Below are 15,857 nucleotides of genomic sequence, written 5' to 3'. Positions count from 1 at the left end.
TTGAATATATATAATATATAAATATATATATATTTATATTATATATTCACACATTGGTTTAAGTGTGAATGTATATTTTCTGCACCTAGCAGTGAAATGCTATAATAGCTAATGGTGACATAAACTCTATTCATTTTAAAAATAAAACAATTACTGGGAATTTCCAATCTGTTAAATTGGGAAATAGATGAAAAGCTGAAATTGATGAACTTTAACCCTAACCCCTAACCCATATATATATATTTTTTAAATTTTTTATCAGCATAAGTCTGCAATACCTCATAGTTACATTTACTTTGTGGGAGAGCAGATGGCCGGAGCATCTTTTGATCACTCTCCGCCCTCACTCCCCTCCTTCCTCAACCTTGACCCTAGTCCTCTGCCCCATTTAGAAAATGTTAAATACCAAGCATTCTAGACCTTGGAAGACAACTGAAACATTTATGAGTTTTCTTGTGTGTATTTTGTACTGTCATATTAAACAAATCGTTTTTTTGTTTGTTTGTTTGTTTGTTTTTGAGACAAGGTCTCACTATGTAGTTCAGGCTGGCCTTGCACTGACTACATAACCCAAACTGGCCTCAAACTCATGGAGATCCTCCAGCCTCAGCCTCCCGAGTGCTGGGATTATAGGTGACTGCCACCACACCTGGCTAAAGTTAAACCTTCAAGAACTCATTTGAGGTCTGTGGGTGTAGCTCAGTGGTTCCGCCACCTTTCTTGAAAGCACAAGGACCAGAGTTCAATCCCCATACCAAAAAAACAAAAAACAAACAAAAAAAAAAGAATGTATTTGATATTTAGTTGTTTAGTCCACAAATAATAATTTAAATATAAATTATACCCAAATAAACTGAAATTATAAAGTTAGAATTCTTTACCTTGAAAACTGTGGTACATTGGCACAATATTAGAAGTAAGCAACGCTTCAGAATATACTTGACTTGAATCTTTACTTAGTTCTATAAAGAAAAACACAGAACAATTTTTCATTCTTCACTGATAACACTCAGAATTAGTTTCTTGTGGTGTAAGGTGGGGAGACTTAAACAAAATTAGCTGAGTATTTTCTTGCACCAGTAAAACCCTCTCAGGTACTGAAAGAAGGACAAATGTAATGCATTTGCTGGAGGCGCTTAAATTGTTTTAATTTTTCCTTTTTCAAAACAATGTATCGGGGGCTGGGGATTTAGCTCAGCGGTTCGGTGGCCTGCCTTGCAAGTGCAAGGACCCGAGTTCGATCCCCAGTACCACAAAAAAACAAACAATGTATCAAAGAGATGGAAACCGCAGTAAGAACATCCTCAAGGGAAACGCATTCAAGCTTTACCTCACTTGCCTAATTTCGGCTGAGGAGCACGAAGCCCTCGGAACAGAGCTGTCTGCCAGGGGCCTGGGACTTGGGCCTGTTCCTTGACGCAGCGGCCCACTCTGGCCTCGGACGCACCTCGGGCACCTTTGCCCCTTATAAGGCAACTCCAAAGTGTCTTCCCATGGCCCCGAACGACGGCCTGGGAACCCAGAGCTCCTGGGGCAGAGGGCTGTGCCCTGGGGTCCCTGCCTGGAGCCACACGCAGGCCAAGAGGCTCCAGCTCCTCCTAAACCTGAGAAAAATCAGTTTCTTTTCAGCTGACAGAGTTCTGCCTCCTTCCTAAGAACCTTGATGCCTCCTCTCACTGCGTTTTACCCAATTGTTTCTTCTTTTTCCCCGTTGATTTATTTACTTAGGTATTATGTGCAGAACCCAGGGGTCACACACGCTAAGCCCTACAGGGCAGATTTGAAAACAGGAAGGAAATGCAGCGTGGAACAGGACAGAGAACAGTAGGATTGGGAGGAGGCAGGGGAGGAAGAGGCTTACGCGGTGGGGCGAGGAATCCATAACTCAGTTTGGCGTTGTTTTTATAAAAGGAACATTTATGGACAGGACTGAGAGGGATCCGAAGGTCCTGGAACACACAGTTGGAGGAGTCCCCCGGAGAAAAGCCGTCCTGAGGAGGGGAGGAAAGGGAGCAGCGGTGTTAGGCACAGGGAGAAGGGAGTCACTTTGTAAACGGGTGACGGGGACTCATGCTGTCTGCGCACCTTCTTAACCTTTTTCCTAGTTTCCCACTGGTCTGTTCATCTTTTTTCTAACTAAAAGTCAAAGATTCTTTACAATGTCTACGATACAAACTCCTTGCCATATATGCATGAACACCTTCCAATACTGTGCAAATGCTGTTTATGTTTTCAGCTATAGTTTTAAGCATTTTTACACAGTAAAATGCTGATTTTTAGGGATTTGAGTCTACCTTTCACACACCACTACACTGCCAAAAGCTGCTGGTGAATTCATGCAGCATTTATTTTTAACCAGTTATTTGAGACAGGGTCTCACTGTGTAGTTGAGACTGACCTGGAACTTACTATGTAGCCCAGGCTGGTCTCAAACTCACAGCGATCCTCCTGCCTCAGCCTCCCGAGTGCTGGGATTACAGGCATGTGCCACCATGCCCAGTTATAACTATGTCAGAAAACTGAAAACTCAGACTGAATCAATCACCACCATAATTAAGGTATCAAACAACGGTAAATAAAAGGGATGCCTACAAAATATGGTGAATGTTTGTAAATGGGGAGGGGAAGAGGGGGTAAAGGGAGGGCAGGGACAAGGGGAAAATGAGAACCAAGACCTGTCATGCAAAGGTACAAGATCCCAATGATGAATGTAACTGTACTGTAGACCTAAAATGTACCAGTAAACTCAATGAGGAAAAAATTAATTAATTAATTTTTTAAAAATACGGTGAATGCTACATATCAGGAAGTAATGTGAAAAAGAGTGTTCACAGGTAGTCTTAAATTTTTTTGAATTAGGCTCAAAAAAACTACATGAGTCTGTGAATGTGTGCATATTTTTAACACAGAAATTGCATGTGTACACACAGAGCCTCGCTTTTCACTTACCAACCTCAGTGTTACCAGTCATCGTACTGATCTGAGTCAGGCACCACCTCAGGGAAGCTCTCTCAAAGCCCCTTCAGTGTGTCCTATAGCTCAAGCGTTTCCGAAAAATCTGAAAACTGACACCAGGTAAGATGCCTTGCATAAAATTATAAAGTGCAGGATCCAGGGGTGTAGCTCAGCGGTGCTGCGCCTGCCTGGCAAGCACAAGGTCCTGAGTTCGATCCCCAGTACAGGAAAAAAAAATTATGAAGCTTCTTAAAATATTAAAGCGAGGACCAAAAAGGCACACATTTCTCACCTCTGAGAAGTCTTCCCTGTGGCATCTCAGAGTCACAGCTAGCCAGGGGCTACACCCACACCCAGGACCTAACTTTCTGCCTCCTGTCCAGAATCCCGCCGCTCTGGGGACTGATTCTGAGGCCACTGTAACAGGGACAGATCTGCTGTCAAGGCCCCGCTAATGGTAACCCAAGACCCACGCACAGCCAGAGAAGCAACAAACACTTGCGTTTCTGTCCACGGTGTAGGACGTCCAGAGGGGCATGAGGATGTCGCGGCTGTAGGCGCTCACGAACTGGTGGTGATACAGCAGACACACACTGCTCTTCTCCTGAACAACACGGGGCCTCCCGTAGGGTAAAGCACCTCGGTCCATGTTCTTCTCTTGGGCCACAAAGGGGAAAGGAGGCCACCATTAAAATGTAGTTCGTGCGTATCATGTAAGAACAGATGGTAATCTACTCATCTCACCCTTTCCTCTACTTGATCGTGTTGAAAACTCATTTTTAGGTTAAATAAATACCAATAATAACTCATCAAAAGAGGTGCTGGGCTTGGTGGTGCATGACTGCGATCCACGCACTCAGGAGGCTGAGGCAGGAGGACCACTATGAGCCACCTATCAAGAATAACCCTGTCTCAACAAAACAAAAAAAAAGAGTAGGGCCATAAGCAGCAAAACCAGTGTGATTCATGGCAACTTATGCTTAGTTAGATACTGAAGGATAGATGTGCTATCAAGGTTTACAAGGGGAAACTACATGGAACTGCTAGAAATTCCAACTAATTAGGACTTACTTACACTGATGATGCTTTAACGTTTTATTAATTACTCTTGCTTTAGGACATGTGCACAAAGGATTTGTGGAAACTTGGAAAGCAAAAGACTCAGAACTGAAACTGTGAGACTAGACTGAAAGAAACAATACAAATATTTACTGCCTTTTTCCAAATATCAAATGCTTTGTAGAGTTCTTTCACACCATCTGTTTCTTTCATCTCCCTGCAAATTAAGGTTACGCATCTATTTCACCTAGAAAACAGAGGCTCACAGGGGAAAAAATACTTCTTGCAGGAACAGCTAGTTCCTAAGCTTGTATCAAGTTCAGATCTACCCCATTTCTACACTCTGCCACATTGGAGATTAAAAAAAAAAATCTCTCCCATCCCGACATTTAGAGTAGGGATTTTTACACAGACGGGCTCATGTCAGGATTCAAGCAGACTTGACTGCTATCTTCCAGCAAGAGAACAATGGTGAAGTAATTTACGGATCAGAGACTGTATCAAAGTGACTCTGATCATCCCAGCCAAGACTGAAGAACTTCACCACTCACCTATATGTTCTTAATTTTCATTCAAAAGTTAAAAAGAAATAGCTCCCAGGTTAGTAAATCGATTTATAACTTCTTTTAATTAATTAACAGACTGGTGAGATAAATACCAAACTGGTGTTTTGTCTGTATGTTTTGGATTTTTGAGACAGGGTCTCACTATGTGTAGTTCAGGCTGGCCTTGATCTTGCAGTGAACCTCCTGCTTCAGCCTCCCTAAGGCTGGGAGTAGAGGTGTGCACCAAAACGACTGGCCTGAACCAGTATGTGAAGTGAAAATTTAGGGCTCCATGATAAACACATAAAAATTTTCAAAATTTCAAAACACTTCCATAATGTTCCCCAAGATGGCTAAGATTTCAGTAAATGTGTCACACACGGTTTCTGCTACAAAATGGCCCTCCTTGCCTATGACTAACAATTTAGTCTGTCAGGCAGAGCAATAGCTGTTTTACCCTGCGGACCTCTGTGATTGCTTTTAGTTCGCTGGTTGCCCCTAAATAAGGGCCCAAATCAATTCTCTGTGGATGGGGCCAGGGATTTAGCTCAGTGGTTCCGGGGCCTGCTTCTCAAGTGCAAGGACCTGAGTTCGATCCCTGGTACCAAAGAAAAAAAAAACAGTTCTTCCACCTTCTAGCTGGGAGTCACGTGCGTTACCTTCCGTCCTGGTCAGATTAAACTGCGTCTGAAAATCCTCAATAGGCGAAATCTAAAAACAAGTTTATAAAACTAGGTTAGCGGTGGGAGGCGCAGTGAAATTCTGAAACACACCACTCCCTCATTCGCCGGGCTCAATCAACCCAACACAGAACAGAGGTAAGATTCACAAGAGCCTTGTGTAAGTAAACAGTTGGCTTCTCTGCTGAGGAGGAGGAGAGGAATGGCAACTGTAATAAGACAGGGCTGTCCACATGGGCATAACGCAAGCAACTGAAGACCACGAACACGAATCCTCCTTTATACTTTCTGTGCCTACTCTGGCTATCTCTCTACGAGCCCATTATCCGGAAGATAATGGGAAGGCTGAAATAAACTCCTCGCATCGTGGCCTTTGTGGCTGACATCACCTGGGTTCATCGGGTCACATATTTTAATCTTCTTGTGCCAGCTGTTAAGATACTTACCGGGCACTAATTATGAAGACGGCCACTTACAACTCCTGTGGGCACGGGACTAGAGAGAGCTGCGTCACACACCCATTTTATACAAAAACGCTATTTTCCCCTAAATCCACAGTGGGTTGGGCTCTTGCAGCGGGGAATCACTGCAATGAGCCTACGCAACTAATTACAGCCCCAGAAGACACAAACAGCAGCAGATGCACAAGCTCAGGGAGGAAAACAAAGTGGCCCCCACAGAAGAAGCAGCCGTGTGTCGGCCTCCTGCTCGCAGGCGTCCACCTGGGCCAAGCATCTCACAGCACTCGCTCTGCAGAGGAAGCTCACCGAGGGGTCGCAGGAACAGCCGAGGTTGTCTCTGGGCGTCGCCGTGATGGGACATTTCAGCGGGGAGTATGCTTCTTTGGGGTGCTTCGGGGTGTAGACAGGATGCCTTAGGAGATGGTTAAGACTTCCGTGGGTTCCGTTATTAGGAGCAGGGGTCAAGTTCAGTAAATCTGCATAATTCCAAGATGGGAAAGAGCTACTTAGAAGTTTCAAAACCAAGTACATAGACTCATAATACAATTTGTATGGCTTTAAAAACATATATTTATGTTTTGCCCTTTTAACTAAAACTGTAAAACTTTCTTGGCTTTTACACTATGAATATGCTATTCTGGTAAGAAATACTGAATATGTATGCTCTACTTCTCTATTAAAAAATTCTAAATTTAAAATAAGAATAATATTAGCAAAGAATAACTATATATCAGCCATGGATTTCAGTATTTTAGGATATGTTAGTTCATTTAAAGTTACTGGCTCCCATTAAAAGAATTATACTCAAGACATATTTAGTAGTTTTGCAAATGCCCAGTATTAGCAGAAAAAGGAAGTAATATTTAAAATCCAATGCCCCACTGTAACAGCACTAGTTCAGAAGATACAGACCAAATAAAAAACAGATCTGATGATTCTACAGCCTTGACACTGACATCCATTCAACTGTTGCTGCTACAGGAAGTGCCGTCATTTTGTCCACCTGTCACTTCCTCCAAACTCTATTCTCTGGCTTCTGTCACTACCCTGACCCGAGAATCATTTAATCTAACCCCAGGATCCAGCACTGTGCAGATGCCCCACTGAGCGCTGGACTCTACCAGTGTGTAGCCTAGATGAAAAGCCAGACGAATAATAAGAAGCAGCATTTTGCACACTTTCTCTTTCAGTTGTGTCCGGGTCAGAAGAGGAAAGTGAAAATGTTAGGGTCTGTCTTAGTCTTACTCCAACCCTGCTCTGCAAAAGGAGGAAAGACAGGTCCTGCTCATACTCACCACACATCAAGTTATAGACTTCAATGTTTTCGAAGGTGTCAACCTCAACACCATGCTTGAATCCGGGTCCGTAGCCGATAAAGAGAGCCTGGGTTGGCCAGAAAAGTACTTTTTCAGTGTGGGTCAGTTACGTGTAGAGTTGGTGCAAAACTTTGTATCACATGCATTGTAGGAAACACCATGCTTTAGTGGACCTTGTGGGAATTTGTCTTAACCTCCATCACATGTACAATCTGAAGACACCCAGAACAATTCTTAGTTTTACTACACTTCTTAACTTGAGGATCAGGAGAGAGTGGATGGTGAACTCTTCTCTCATCTATGAGACAGTATACAGAATCAGCCTCACCCTTCCCACCTCACACAGTGCTGCAGGGAACAATTTAACCATTTTTTAAAAATGTTTTAAGTGCCGGGCAAGCCATGTGTGTGATCCCACCATTCTGGGAGGCTGATGCAGGAAGACTCCTAGTTTAAGTCCAGGCTGGACAATATAGTAAAATAGTGACCAAAAAAAAAAAAAAAAAACCCATAAAACAAAGGCTGGGGGGCCCGGGATTTAGCTCAATGGCTACACCACCTGCCTCTTAAGCACAAGGTCCCAAGTTCGATCCACAGTATCAAAAAACAACAACAAAAAGGCTGGGGATACAGTTAAATGCCAAAGTCCTGGGTTCAATCCCCGGTACTGAAAAAATAAATAAAATAAAATGTAAGATATTATCACTTTTCAGAACACAAGTATGATACCTTTTCATCAAATAAATCACAGGCTTTCTTTTGTAGCGGGGGAGTCCACTTAAGAGCACACAAAAAATTATTAGAAATTTAGTAAAACGGTATGTTATCTCACAGATCCATGAAACATGAATGTAAAATATTAGCAAAATCCTTTGCTGTCCAAAGAAAAGCAGCTATCTAAAAATATGTTGAAGAAAAATAATCGTAACCTGTGTTTTTAAGTCTCCCACTTTGTATATTAGCTTTTCTTCAGGTTTAATTTTATTCTTTTAAGAATAAACAGTTTACTTACTTGCATATTTGAAAATACATTGTCAGAGCCATGAAATCCACTTCCGCAATATTTTCTTTCCGTGGGATTCCTATTTTGATATGTATGAATTAATAATGTGGTCTATTCTTATAACAAAACCTATAATTACATTTTCATTCATTAAAAAACAAGAAATTATTTTGGTTTTCCTTTTACCCCTTATTTTGCTCTTTATTATAACATTATTTATACAAATGCTTACATGAACAGAGAGAGGGCATTTAGAGACATAGGGAAAATTTAGTAGCTACCCGAATTACTTAATCCTCTCCCAGGTAAGTCCTTTAAAACACAGGCAGCCCACATACCATCTGAGCAAAACTACTTCCTGAGACATAATTCTCATCTCAACACAATGCGAATATTATGTTACAAACTGGAGGAAAGAGTTTCAAAGTAGATCCTCTGAGATTAAGTACTCATATATGTATATCAAGGAAGGATTTTGTTAAGCCAACATAAAGTAATTAAAACAACTTGGCCTTGAAATACCTTGTTTTTCCTCTTAGGGGAGTGGTTTTGTTTTGTTTTGTTGAGACACGGTATCACTATGTAGTACAGGTTGGCCTCAAACTCATAGTGATCCTCCTGCCTCAGCCTCTCCGGTGCCGGGATGACAGGTATGCACCACCAGGCTCAGCTTCTGGTTTTTTCTTTAAGCAACATTGCTTAAAGTTGATTTGTCCATGAAGGAAAAGAGGTAGCCAGCCCTTGGCATCCAGATGAAGCGCTTTTGAATCCTGACTGTGGCTATGATATTAACTAGCTGTGACTTTACACAAATTTAATTATCTTCTCTCAATGTCTCATGCAGGTCATTCATAAACACTCAACGATACAGGGGGAAAAATGTCTGGCACATGATACTTAGATAGTCACTAAGTACTAATTCTCCTGCAAAAGTACAAATTATTCCTGCATTCAGGAGGCTGAGGCAGGAGGATTGCCGGGAATTCAAGGCCAGCCTGGACTACAGAGTGAGACTGACTCCAAAACAAAAAAGAAAAGTTAATAGGCCAAGGTTGAGAAATCCCGGAGTGAGGGAGGAGATTCCCATCTGTGGGGTTTTCATATAGTGACACTGTTAGAAAAGGCCCACTGGTTGCCAAATTATGGATAACCCACGCTATGTCTCCCCGGGAGACGGTCAGAACTTACAGCGCAAGTTGCCACTGTGGGTCCAGGTAGAAGGTCAGGGGCTCGATCCTGTCATTTTTGGCAAAGTGAAAACGCTTGGGTAAGAAATGTTTCAGGTAAGGTTTGAAGTGCTGCTTGGGTTCACGGCACTGAAATTGCAAAAGGTCAAAACAAAACACAAGCATGTTATTATTTTCATATTGGCTAAACTGTAAACATCTCATGAAATCCCTCTTAACTCCATATAAGTTTTTTCTCACAAACATTTTATCAGCCTGCCCAATCAGTCACAGATAGAAAAATAATAGTTCTTGCTCTCTGGGAGGCTGAGGCAGGAGGATCACAAGTACAAGCCCAACCTGAGCAATTTAGACACTATCTCAGCAAATAAAATAAGGCAAGATAAAATAAAATAAAGGGCTGGGCATGTAGCTCCATGCAAAAGTCCTAGGTTTAATCCCCAGTACTGAAAAAAATAAAAACAATTCTTGCTAGTTGTATAATCCACAAGGTGAATAGTCCCGGCTAGTTGAAATATGCATTGGATATCATAAATGTCCCAGGACTCTTAGACTGTGTCACTTGATTATACTAGACCACACTGAAGTTATGACTGATAATCTTATTTTCCTGCTTTTCTTCTCTTTTCCTTTCTCCTTCCTTTCTTTTTTCTTTTTTTGGTAACGGAGATCTAACTCATGACCTTACACTTGTGAGGCAGGTGCGGCACCACTGAGCTAAATCCCTGGCCCCTTCCTGCTTTCTTTGCAGTACTAGGGACTGAACCTGGGGCATTCACACTGAGCTATATTTCCGACCCTTTCTACAATGTTTTACTTCAAGACAGTGTCACACTAAATCACTGTTTTGCCTGGTCTGGGCTTGTACTTCTGATCCTCTTGCCTCAGCCTCCCAGAGGGCGGGATTACAGGCAGGCACCACCACACCTCACTTGGAAGAAAATATATCAAAAAGCTAATGCATCTACAGCAGAAGAGCTGTACAATTTTCTTTTTGTTTTCTCAATTATTTCTGGTACTGTCACATACATTTTACAGCACTAGTAAGTAAATTCTGAAAACATTCAAACATAGATTATAGGATCATATCACCAAAGATCTTTAAGAGCTAAACGTACTGGCCCATCCATATACTTGAAAATTCTAATCCTACTAAGACATCAAACCCCTTCTCTAAATACATATAACACAAAAGTAACAATAACCAGACAATGGGAAATAAAGATACTCACAGAGAGATTTCTGGCAACACCTTCATAATTAACTAAAGGGGGATAGAGGTTAAGAATTAATAGCTGATGATATGCTACAATTAAAAATAAAAATACCACAAAAATGTAGAATGTCCAACTCTAATCTTGTATTTACCGAAGCCGATTGCAAACTCATTTAAAGCACTGCATAGTGGCTGTTGAAGGAATAAGACAGACCCTTCAGTACCGCCCAGTGATGTGCAGACAGTACAGTGTGCTGTCATTACCTGAAAGCAGGTGACAGCGCCTGTCCACCCACCCTCTGCTCATCCCTCCATCTGCCGACTCACCGCAGGCCCATCCAATCATCCGTGTACCAGTCTATCCACCCACCCAAACACCTGCCCACCTGGCCACACATCTGCCCAATTTATGTTTACACTAGACCTGGTACAATGTCACGTGTTGGATACACATGCAGCCAGTACCTGGGAAAGCTCCATACTTAACAGCGGCTGTCTCCAAACAAGGGACTCACGTTGTAAAGTAAGGGGACTTCAGGTGGGACATTTTTTTTTTCTATATTTCAATGTGCAGTGATAACTCCAGAATTTCAAAAGAAGCAGGATACAGGGAAACACAGAAGGTAAAGTAGATTGGTTTAAAACTGAATTTGCTCTCTGCTCAGCGAACTCCCACAGGGTGCCACACTGGTAGCAACTGCAGAGCTTTCTAAACTTTCTTTAGCTCTGCCTTCTGAGAAAATCGTGCAGATAAAAGAGTATGGATTATATGCACGTTTCATGTATGTGTGTGTGTGTATATATATATATATATATACTGATCTGTAGCTTCTGTTTGAATTTGGGAAATGTAGGGGCAAAAGCAAGGTAAGTGTGTGGCTAAAGTCATTCACAACAAATTCAAACACCTCTGGCACGAGCAATGCCCGTGTGGTTTTCTAACAGGTCTTAAAATCATCATCCTCGGGGACTGGGTCCGTGAGTATCACAAGATGCTCAAGATCCTGACATTAAATGGCACAGGGTTTGGCAATCACCTGCACACAACCCCCCGCATGTTCAGATTACCTGTAATGCCTAACACAATGCAAATACTATATGAAGAGTTGTTACAGTGACTTAGAGAGTGAAGACAAAAATGCGCATATGCTTAACACACAGATACTACTTTTTCCAAATATTTCCATAAATATTTCCAATCTGCGGTTGGCTGAATTCACAGATATGGAACCATTACATATGGAAGGCTGACTGTACTACATTTCTAAATTTTTAAAAATGCTAATTAAAACTTGTCATTCTTCAGGTGGAACTTGTACTTTGGGCTAGTATATTACACAGCTATTTTCCTGCAATGAAGTCTTTTTAAAATTAATATTCAACAGTATGTACTGAAACCTATTTCATTCCAAACTCAAACCTAGCCCAATTTTTTTCAAAACTAATAGTGTCAAGGTCTGAGAATGTAGCAGTGGCTACTGTCTGGCAAGCACAAGGTCCTGAGCTCTATCTTTGGTACTGAAAAAAAAAATAGTGTCAAAATGATTTTTGAAAATTTACCTAAATATCAGACAGTTTTCACAGATGCTAATCAAAAATAAGACAGCAAGGGGCCGCGGATTTAGCTCAGTGGTTCGGTGGCCTGCCTTGCAAGCGCAAGGACCCGAGTTCAATCCTCAGTACCAAAAAAAAAAAAAAAAAAAAAAAAAAAAAAAAATTGACAGCAAAGTTGGAAAAAGTTACAAAGTGGGCTTGATGTGCAAAAGAAGAAAAATCTTTCACTTTTTTCCTGCAATTTGTGTCGAGAGAGAAGGTGAAATTTCTTCTCCTTTCCTCTCTCAAAGATACACTCTTGTCACTTCTTGAAATGGCGTAGAGTCATTTCTGAGGGCAGACACAGTTTATTGACTTCGTCACCTCTGCCAGGATTCCTCCTCACGACAGATTACTCCAGCATCACATGAATTACAGTCACGCCATGAACTGTCTAAACTTGAACAGAGTTTAATTCTTCCCTTAAACTTTTTCGACTACAGCCTCGACCCTACTACAAGTAAAACACACAGTGCAACAGCAAATTGTATTCAGAGTATCAAATAATGTGCCCGGCCCATGGACGAACACCAGAAAGCTGAGTGGTTACATTTGTGGCTTCACATTTAGTCCCATAAAATTCATTTAAGTACAAAAGATCTTCACTAGAGGTTATGAAACATCAACTCCTATAGTTTCTAATGATTTGGAGAAATACATTCTTTTTTTTTTCTTTTGGCTTTTTGAGACAAGGCCTCACTATGTAGTTGAGATTGATCTGGAACTCACTATGTAGCCCAGGCTGGTCTTGAACTCACAGTGGTCCTCCTGCCTCAGCCTCCCGAGTGCTGGGATTACAGGCATGTGCCACCACGCCCAGCCATGAAATACATTCTTAATACAATGCTGTGTGAAGTCATGGCAGACATACTTACAAGAATAGTATTCATTGAGGTCATCGGAGGGTCTCAATCGAGCAGCTGGCCCATAGACGACTTTAATATTTTTAACATCCCCCAAGTATTTATTCAGGTACACATACTTTTTACAACTGCCTTGTTCCATGCCTAGGAGAAAGAAATTCCAAAGCACATTGTAACTTTTATAAAGAATTTAACATGGAAAGCAGAATTTCCTTCCCTTTGAGAATGTGGTTAATTACGTATACACATTCAGCATATGGGTGGAATACATTCGCTGTTGTCAGATGTTCCTTAGCGGGACTCCTGATAGGTGAGATACGGAATTTCAGTTATGCTGCCATTTCCCTGTTTTCAAAATGCCTTCCCAAGGCTACTGTGTTCTCTCTGCCTGGTGGCCAACTCTTATGCCAGAGGCTGCACTTCTTTTCTTACTTTTCCTTGGCCCAAGCTCACTCGGCAGAGCCTGTTTCTTTTCCCCACCTTTAGTAAAACTTTGCTACCGTTAAAAAAAAAAATCCTTTTCCTTCACCTCAAACCAGTGTAATATTTCTTCTCATTTACCTATTATAACATCATTCCAACAATAAGGAAGAATGTCTTCTCTCAGATCTGGACAGCTGTTCACCAAAAAGCACCTCCTATTTTAACTGGAAATGTAGGTGTCAGATTCATTGCCAGACTGGCATTTCTTTCACTTACACCACTTTAGGACTGCTCCAAAAAAACCAGGTTTCTGCAATTTTTTGTTTGTTTTTTGTTCTGTGAGACAGGGTCTCACTACATAGTAGAGGCTGATCTGGAGCTCACTATGTAGCCCAGGCTGGTCTCAAACTCACAGCGATCCGCCTGCCTCAACCTTCCTAGTACTGGGATTACAGGCGTGAGCTACCACACCCAGCGCTGCAACTATTTTTGAAGCAAGCAACAAAACACAAGTGGAGAAAATAAATAAACAGCCTACTTTCAACTTTCTATTATGCACACCACTTCAGTCCCACATAAACTCGTACCCGTGTGTTATGCAAACTTAACTGCATTATGCAACACTGCATTATGCAAAATTAAAATACTGCCAAAATTAATTTACATAGCCGCTAAAGTTATGAGAATTATGATAAATAAAATTGAAAAGGTGCATAATCATGTGTTCTGATTAAACCTACAACTGTAGAGTCACCAAACTTCAACACTGGAAAACCATTCTTTGAACTATTCAAATCCTGGTGTCGGATTTTCCCAAATCAGAAGACAGCCAGCTGCTTTGTGCAGGTTTCCGTGAACTCTGGGTCCCATGTGAGTTTTGTATTTAGGGTCATTTCTTCCTAAAGACTTTCCATGAGGAACAACGCCGCTTCACATGCGTGACCTACGCCTTCAGAGGAAGTCCTGAGACAAAAATCTGCCAAGAAAACTTCGGCCACAGTTACTCAGAGGAGTAAATGATGGAAATGAGAGCTACCGTGATCTGAAATCAGGACGAGGTTCAGGCATTTATCCAGCTTGAGCTCCCGGAGGCCTTCCATGAGCAGGCCGACCATGCCGTCCACCCTCTGCAGGGCCTTGATGACCTGAGGACGGGAAGCAGCCTCGGGTGAGCAGGCTATTTCTCCAGGAAGCTATCTCTATGTTAGGAATACATGAAGAAATGCTCAACATCACTGGCCGTTAGAGAAGTGCAAACTCCAACAACACCGAGATCCCATCTTACCCCAGGAAGAATGGCCGCCACCAAGAAATAAAATAATAACAAGTGCTGGAGAGGATGCAGGGAGGGGGGGGCCCCTCTGCACTGCTGCTGGGAATGCACACCAGTACAACCACTGGGGAAATCATTTTGGAGAGTCCTCAAAGAACTAAAACAAGAACTCCTATTCCAGCCAGCTATTACCCTTCTAGGTATCTTCCCAGAAGCATTTAAGCCGCTGTATTACAGCGACACATGCATGTCCATGTTTACAGCAGCACGATTCACAACAGCCAGATCTGTCCACCCACAGAAGACTAGATAAAGAAAATGTGGTGTTCACCCTCAACGGAGCACTACTCTGCCATAAAGAAGGGGAAGCTGCGTCACTTGGAGGAAAACGGACGCACCTTGAGAACGTAATGCTCAGTAAAATCAGACACTCAAGCTTAAATATCCCATATCTTCTCTTATATGAGAAGCCCAAAGTATAAATGAAGAGCAAAATAAAAAGACAGATAATAGGAAGTAGGGAGATGGATCTTTCTCAGTGGGAAGGACCAAGAGACAGAGCAAGGACAGAGGGGAGTGGCGTAAGGCATGTTATGTGCGTGCACCAACTCTGCACAAGGAATGTGAACATTATATACTGCAAACAGGGGCTCGTAAAAATAAAACGTGGAAAATAAGTCAGTGGACACAACTATTATCATAAACTAGTTCACATTAGACCAAGACCCACCGGGATCAAAGACATGAAAAGCAGTAAATAAATCTAATCACAACAATGGAGGGGCCCACATTCTGCATTTGCTTAACTGTAAATTTGGGGAATGATATTAGCTGGTCTGATTAGCTTTCCCCACTTGAGATTCAAGAGATTAGGTCTAGCACTTAAGCTAGACCTAATTAACGCCAGAATAATTCTAGCTCAAATCTGTAGTGTATGGCTAGAAACCAATGTATTCTGAATTGCTACTTTATGTTTTACAATCTCTTCTTGAATTTTTCCAATCATTTAAATCATCCCTGTGTAAATATGACGTTTCCTGAGTTTTAAAACTGCTACCATTCCTCTGCAGAAGGGGTGTATCTCAGTGGTAGAGCACCTCCTTGTACGCTTCTCATGTACAAGGCCCAGGCTGGATCCTCAGCACCACCAGAAAACTACTCATGAAATACTTCTTATAAATTCTATGCTCTTAACTTTTAAACTTACAACTCTTTGGGGAAAAAAAAAAAACTTATTTCCTTACAAACTATCTGCTTTGCCTATGAGTAGCTCAAGGACACAG

General features: G+C 41.8%; 1 protein-coding gene across 1 annotated transcript in view; it reads right to left on the bottom strand.

Annotated features, from left to right (window-relative positions):
- Enpp1 (ectonucleotide pyrophosphatase/phosphodiesterase 1) overlaps positions 1–15,857 on the bottom strand; it is a 40,704-nt gene that overhangs the window by 5,669 nt on the left and 19,178 nt on the right. Inside the window, exons 12-22 of the mRNA XM_019209771.2 lie at positions 14,338–14,446; positions 12,891–13,022; positions 10,439–10,470; positions 9,208–9,335; positions 8,029–8,098; positions 6,996–7,083; positions 6,007–6,176; positions 5,219–5,270; positions 3,458–3,612; positions 1,862–1,991; positions 882–962 (exon numbers count right to left, since the gene is read on the bottom strand). Of these exons, the coding sequence (XP_019065316.1) occupies positions 882–962; positions 1,862–1,991; positions 3,458–3,612; positions 5,219–5,270; positions 6,007–6,176; positions 6,996–7,083; positions 8,029–8,098; positions 9,208–9,335; positions 10,439–10,470; positions 12,891–13,022; positions 14,338–14,446 (1,147 nt within the window). The remainder of the gene's footprint in view (positions 1–881; positions 963–1,861; positions 1,992–3,457; positions 3,613–5,218; positions 5,271–6,006; positions 6,177–6,995; positions 7,084–8,028; positions 8,099–9,207; positions 9,336–10,438; positions 10,471–12,890; positions 13,023–14,337; positions 14,447–15,857) is intronic.

This window comes from Fukomys damarensis, unplaced genomic scaffold, assembly GCF_012274545.1.
Source record: "Fukomys damarensis isolate Sample0158 unplaced genomic scaffold, DMR_v1.0_HiC HiC_scaffold_14, whole genome shotgun sequence".
In the NCBI taxonomy this organism is placed as follows: domain Eukaryota; kingdom Metazoa; phylum Chordata; class Mammalia; order Rodentia; family Bathyergidae; genus Fukomys; species Fukomys damarensis.
Note: the sequence above shows the minus strand (reverse complement) of the source record. Positions and strands in the feature narration are given on the sequence as shown.